The following is a 7,146-nucleotide window of genomic DNA, read 5'->3' on the forward strand; positions in this document are numbered from 1 at the left end:
CCTCTCCTGAACAGTCATTTGAGCTCGATCTGACTTGATTTGAGCTTAGATGAGCGTCAGTAAAGGAAAGAGAGAAAGACGGGCTATACGCTAAGCTGTGTGGTGAATTTAACACAGATGGGTATTAAACAGCTTGCTTTGTATTGTAACACATGCAAGCTGCAGAAGAAAACTGCAGATTTGTTTTATTTAATAAAATACACAGAATGAAATGTAAAAAATGTGTGAAAAAGTGGCCATAGCCTTTAAGCTATCTCCTCCAAGCAGTCTTTTTATGTTACTAACATCTCATACTAGTTATGCGACTATACTAGGATAACAATGTCACCATCATTCTAATATACTACAGTCAACACTATAAGTTAGGCATTTATAAAGGGCAACTTACTGTGATCTTTACACAAGCATCAAACCTGTTGGCTACCACATGACTTACATTTTATAAATGACAAGACCTTCCTCTTATAAAAAAGTAGATTAGCTGACCTGAATCCGGGTCCAGGATGTGATATTATACTATTAGGATTGTATGGTTCCCTTATCACAACTTCTTGGGGTCAGTGAAGGTAGAACATGCGGTATAATGTGCACCAGCAGACATACATTTTATACTATATAAGTTTGTGCATGTTTATAAGATCTATATTTTGAGCAAGTTTAAATTTATAGTATTAGAAAGGATTATTATGCCTGGTACCTTATTTAAAGCTGAAGTGTTAAGAGTTAAATGATGACCTACCATGGAGTCTGAAGCGGCAGTATATTTGTTCAGGTGTAAGGATGGTATGTTTTATAGCCCCGCAGGCTTATAACCCCCCATTTCCTCTCCCACACCCTTTGAGCTGGAATGGGGTTGGAGCAGTGCATTTGTGGTCTTATGTTTTTGTTTTATCTTTTTTTATGATTTTGAGCAAACCTTCACTACCCTCCCATCACCCACGCTCAGAACAACCTTTCAGTTCCAGCTTTTGGCTGCTTCACTCCTGTGTTGCTGTGTCTCCTCCGCTGTTGGCGAAAACAAGCCATCCGTTACGCTGTCTTCTGTTAGGTCCTATGTCCTCCGTGTAGACCCCTTGATGAATGCGTCCATTCACAGTAAATGCCATGTTTTCTTCTCTGCAAAATGAAACGTTCAACGCACACCTCTATTTGCAATATATATTTCAATTATTATCCAGTTCTTGGCCTTATTATATGTTACTGTGCTGCTAACCTGCTATGGCAATTTCCTGCTACAGTGTGTTTTGGGAGGGAATCACGTGAGGGTTGTCTGGACTAGGATTCAGAGTATATAGATGAGCTCACCCCAACCGGAATACTCCTCAGGGCTAGGCTTCAAAGTATATAGATGGGCTCACCCCAACCGGAATACTCCTCAGGACTAGGATTCAAAGTATATAGATGGGCTCACCCCAACCGGAATACTCCTCAGGACTAGGATTCAGAGTATATAGATGAGCTCACCCCAACCGGAATACTCCTCAGGACTAGGATTCAGAGTATATAGATGAGCTCACCCCAACCGGAATACTCCTCAGGGCTAGGCTTCAAAGTATATAGATGGGCTCACCCCAACCGGAATACTCCTCAGGACTAGGATTCAAAGTATATAGATGGGCTCACCCCAACCGGAATACTCCTCAGGACTAGGATTCAGAGTATATAGATGAGCTCACCCCAACCGGAATACTCCTCAGGACTAGGATTCAGAGTATATAGATTAGCTCACCCCAAGCGGAATACTCCTCAGGACTAGGATTCAGAGTATATAGATGAGCTCACCCCAACCGGAATACTCCTCAGGGCTAGGATTCAGAGTATATAGATGAGCTCACCCCAACCGGAATACTCCTCAGGGCTAGGCTTCAAAGTATATAGATGAGCTCACCCCAACCGGAATACTCCTCTATCAGCCAGCGGAGAGATAGGAGAGATACACTACAAAGAGTGTCTTTTGCTCTGGAGGACCCTTCGTGTCTATGTATTAAATAGACTGCTCATTGATTAGGCACTGTGTAATGCCTCTTTTCACCTGTGGTGGCACTGCAGTCACATTAAACAGTAGCTTCCAGATTCCCTCACAGGTTACAACTGTTCATTGGAGGTTTACCCTATTCAGATACCCTTTGCTCAAGATATTACTGGGGCCCTTTTAGCAATGGACAATCTCTTAAAGATACTATACTCCTTGTATGACCCCTGGTTATCCACTATTGTTAGTGGGTCTTCTAGCAGTGGTTCTAGAAGTGCCCTAAAAAGTGGTCTTCTAAAGGGGGGGAGGGTCAGAAAATGACCACAACGCATATAATGTATGATGGACTGAAAATCCCCCTCTTCAGACCTGGTCTGGATATAAGCGAGACCTTTTAGAGATCACCCTTGACAATAACCTTTCTGATATTGTTCAGTATTGTATAAAATATAAGTGCATGTACACAGAGGCGTAACTTATAGCTTCTGGGCCCCGATGCAAAATCTGCAACAGGGCCCCATGTGCCAATTATAATACTGATCACTTACGGGGCAAATGGGCTTTGGAGCCCTGGTGCGACTGCTACCGCTGCACCCCTATAGCTTAGCCTAGCTGCTTTCTGCATATTAAGGTTACATTCACACTACCATTGCACCCCGTCAATAACGAAAATCAAACTCTTTATTTTTTAAATTTTTTGGGGGTGTTTGACAGCTGTCATTTTGACGGGGCACAACAAGCAATAATGGGTCACGATGGACCCCATTATAGTCAATAGGGTCCGTCAGAGAGAATAGTGGGAGAATAAGACTGTGCAAGCACTATTTTTTTTCTCCTGCTATTCTCCCCGGCGGTCCTGACGGTAGTGTGAAAGGGGCCTTAATGGGTTATTTGGTAGCTGTAGATATCTCAGAATAGGGCTGAATATAGGGAGCGACATGTCTATAGAAAATTGATTGCAGAAGTCTACCTATGTGTAAGTTCTACCAAGAATGTGACTCTACATGCTGGAGTACCTCTGTACGATGACATTATTTTTTTTTTTGGGTGCTTGACGAAAGTTCCATTTTGCATAGAAGAAAGTAGTGAGGTCTGCCCAGTGCATTGCTCCAGAGATCCTACCCTACAATTTCTTATACTATGTATTATCTATTACAGGAGAAGAGGATCATGTCGCTGGATGCAGCCAACACGCGCCTGATGAGCGCGCTAACGCAAGTGAAGGAGCGTTATAGCTCGCAAGTTCGGAATGGCATCTCTCCAACCAACCCCACTAAACTGTCCATAACCGAAAACGGAGAGTTCAAGAACAGCAGTTGCTAGTCTCCAGTCCGGAACTGTGTGCCATCGATGCTGCTAAACCAAATGACTAGCGAGAGTCCATGGAAGAGTGTGACACCTAACTACGCCTTTTTGTGACTATGGATGGATTCGCCGCCATAGCGCGCTGTAAATACAGAGTGACTGCATTGTGTTCTGTACAGAAATTGACATGTAACATACCAAATGGAATTAATAATATGTAGAAGATCTTTTTATATGTATAAAAAAAAAAAGACATAAAATGACATATTTTTATTTGTGTTTATGTTTCCATTGACAAGAGTGGTAACTATCAGATTAAAGTGTAGTAGACAGAGCTGTATATATCACATCAATACCCACCATTAAGTATATTGCAGGGCAGAATGCACAAAAGACCAAACCAGTAGAGCAGTGGTATCCAAACGCCAACCTTCAACTGTTGCAGAACTACAACTCCCAGCATGCCCGGACAGCCAACGGCTGTCCGGGCATGCTGCGAGTTGTAGTTTTGCAACTGCTGAAGTGTCCGCCGTTTGATGACCACTGCCGTAGAGTACGTTTTTCTTCTTAGAAAGCTTCAGACCTGACTCTGATGCATGGCGATGCCAGCAAAGCATTTCGCAGTATGTTGCAAGTGCCTTCCGCTGGAATAAAACTGAACACTAATGGCTGCAAACTGAGGAAAAACAACCTTTAGGTCAGGACATTTCACACACCCCTGGACTGCACCATATAGATATATATATAGTTTTAACTATTTTTGCTTTTGTTGTTTAGGTTGTTTTTTTGTTTTTGTTTTTTTGTTTTTGTTTTTTTGTTTATTTTTTATTTTTTTTTACATTTTGAAGTTTACAGATTTGTATATATGTATATTTTTGGTTGTAAAATGCAATTCTACAGTTACCCTATAATGACATTGTCACCGTACACAAGGAAGGGTCACAGCTGGATTTGTCACAATGTTAAGGATTCGTATGCCCGTACTGCTATATTTTTTATCCCAAAAGTGTATTCTTTGACTGACGGACGAATTTTACACTGCTACTGATGTATGGATGTTCTAGAATAAGCACTGAAGTCCTCTCTATCTTGTATGGGAGAGCACCTTCTATTGATGCAATAGCAATCATTTCATTTAATATCTTTCAATCATTGAAGCTTAAAGGGGTAGTCCAGGGAACTAAGCCTTTTGGACACTTATCCCCTATGCACTTATCCCCTGATCGCGGGGAGTCTGACTGCTGGGACCCCACTGTTATCTCCTCTACGAGCCTTGTCCTATTTACATGTCCTTGGAGCAGAGCCGCCCCCACCTTCCTGGAGAAACGCAAGTGATTGGCTGAGCAGGCTGTCACTTGTCACGTGTACCAAGGATGGATGTATAAGTAAAAGAGGTCCCGTACAGGAGATCATGGGGGGATACCAGCACTTGGACCCCCCCACAATCAGACACCTATCCTTTATGTGTGGATAGGATTTAAGTGTCTAAAAAGTTAAAAGTTCCATGGACTACCCCTTTAAAAGGAGCCTGTTGTGTTAGAAGTGCAGTTCAACTTACAGGCATCATGTAATAGACCAGGAGGAACTGAACATATTTTCATTAATTGGGCGGATCTACTTGGTGATTAACAACTATCTCTGTATGCACATCAATCACTAAAGTAGGACCGCCCATTGGACCCTAAGCATGGAAAGAGACGATGTTTCAATAAATATTATAGAGGTTACATTGATTCTTTTCCCATAAAAATATACATGAATATTTTGTTCTTCTGTTCTATAACATAGAATCTGCATTTTCAACTAGACAGGTCCCTTAACACCTGTTACCTCTTTACGGCCAGGGACCCCCCTCCCAAGCACACACACACCCCTGTTGATCTGTGGGAGTTCAGATTGATTTTGTGAACCATATTGTAAACTGTAAATCTGTGAAGACCCTGGTTGTTACAGAACAATTCTGCACCTGATAATAGGGAGGTATGAATCTGGGAGCTTGGGATGTAACCCAGTATGATTGTGGAATTATGTGATGAACGAAGTAGTAAGATTGGACGCATTATTATTATTGACACTGGACACTTGTTAATTATGTTAACTATATTATTTGGGACAGATTGTCTGTCCATTTACTGGACTCCACGGGCCTCTTTTATCAAGACTGTATACCTGGAAGCTTTGCCCATAAGAAGACATATCAAATCTTAGCTTTACATTTTTTCCAGAGCAGTTAATCAAATTAAAGGGAATCTGTCATGATGAAAATACAGTCCAATCTGCAGGCACCATGTTATAGAGCAGGAAGAGCTGAACAGATTGATATATAGGTTTGTGGGAAAAGTTCCAGGATAACTTGTCATTTATGTAAATCTCTGATCATTATAGGCTAAGTAGTCGTGTGGGCGGTCCTACTTAATGATTGACATGTAGAGAGCTGTCAACCAATGAGTATGACTGGCCACTTGACAACTTAGCCCAGAGTGAGTAAAGTAATCAAATGGGTGGTCCTACTCAGTGATTGACAGCTCTCTACATAACACCCACATATAACTGTCATTCACTGAGTAGGACCGCCCACATGACTACTTAGCCTAAATGAGCAGAGGTTTTCATGAATAAATAACACGTTAACCTGGAATTTTTCTAACAATACTATATATCAATCTGCTCAGCTCCTTCTGCTCTTTAACAAGCTGCCTGCAGATCGGACTGCATTTTCAATGTGACAGGTTCCCTTTAAATCTGTTTTCTGAATGAAGGCCAGGTTTACATAAATGAGGTCCGATGAAGACATGGTACCCATTTTTGTTTATGTCTGGTTAATCATTTACATGTCAGTTTGTCTGGATGTAGGTAACACTCATTCATGTTTCCTGGGCAGTATGATCGGGAGGCACCTATTAGTGGATCCATATCATTTTACGCCATTTTTGACATTTACACTGAAATGATTACTTTTTTCCAATATTTTTTTAGGTTGCTTTATCTATAGTCAGATATGACCATGATTGAACGGTTACTGTTGTTAGGGGGAGAGGGATTCAGACTTGGGGGGTCATGATTGACTTTAGATACCAAACTATACAAAAGGGCTAATCAAACGGTGTGAGCGACTAGAGAGTGACTGACGCGAGCAGAAGACTTGCACACTTGTGTTTTATTTATTTATTTCTCACCCCCTCCGCTGGTTTCTTTCGTTTTTATTTCCGTTCTTCTCCTCTGTAACATCCAGGGATTTTGTGGATAACTAAATGGTTTTTGAAACCAGTAAGGAAATTAGCTATTTTAATATTGTTGATATCTACAATAAAAGGAAGTTATGTACTTAATGATGGGAGTCGTGTTTGATTTATACAGTGTGCCAATAACTGTCCCTCTCATATTATCTACAACAGTGTGCCCAGCACCCTACAGTAAGGCCACGTTCACACTGCCGTTGCTCCACGTCGAAAACAGCCGTTAGTCTATTTTTTTAATTTTATTTTTTTGTCACTTTAACGTCCGTTCTCGTGACAGGAAGCAATGGCAACAATGGGTCCCAACGGCTCCCATTGCCTATTATGTGGGCCACCGGGACCCGTTATTTTTTTATTGGAATAGCAGGAGAAAAAGACGGCTCTTGCAGTATTTTTTCTCCCACTATTCCCCCGGGCTCCCCTGACTGCTGGGATCTCCACTGATCGTGAGAATAGAGGTTAAAGGTCCCCCTAGTGAATTGAGCAATATTTTGCAAACAGTGTGCTTCCAGCTGTTGTAAAACTACAACTCTCAGCATGGCCGGACAGCCGTTGGCTGTACGGGCATGCTGGGAGTTGTAGTTTAGCAACAGCTGGAGGCACACTGTTTGGAAAACACTGGAATAGAAAAAC

The 7,146-nt window shown here is 41.7% G+C and overlaps 1 protein-coding gene across 15 annotated transcripts in view; it reads left to right on the forward strand.

Annotated features, from left to right (window-relative positions):
- RASAL2 (RAS protein activator like 2) overlaps positions 1-6,606 on the forward strand; it is a 394,529-nt gene extending 387,923 nt beyond the window's left edge. For all 15 annotated transcript variants that reach the window (XM_056531799.1, XM_056531795.1, XM_056531790.1 and 12 more), the window contains one exon: positions 3,131-6,606. In XM_056531799.1, the coding sequence (XP_056387774.1) occupies positions 3,131-3,295 (165 nt within the window). In that variant the 3' untranslated portion in view covers positions 3,296-6,606. The remainder of the gene's footprint in view (positions 1-3,130) is intronic.
- Positions 6,607-7,146: the final 540 nt, after the last annotated feature.

This window comes from Hyla sarda, chromosome 7 (genome assembly GCF_029499605.1).
Source record: "Hyla sarda isolate aHylSar1 chromosome 7, aHylSar1.hap1, whole genome shotgun sequence".
Taxonomy (NCBI): Eukaryota; Metazoa; Chordata; class Amphibia; order Anura; family Hylidae; genus Hyla; species Hyla sarda.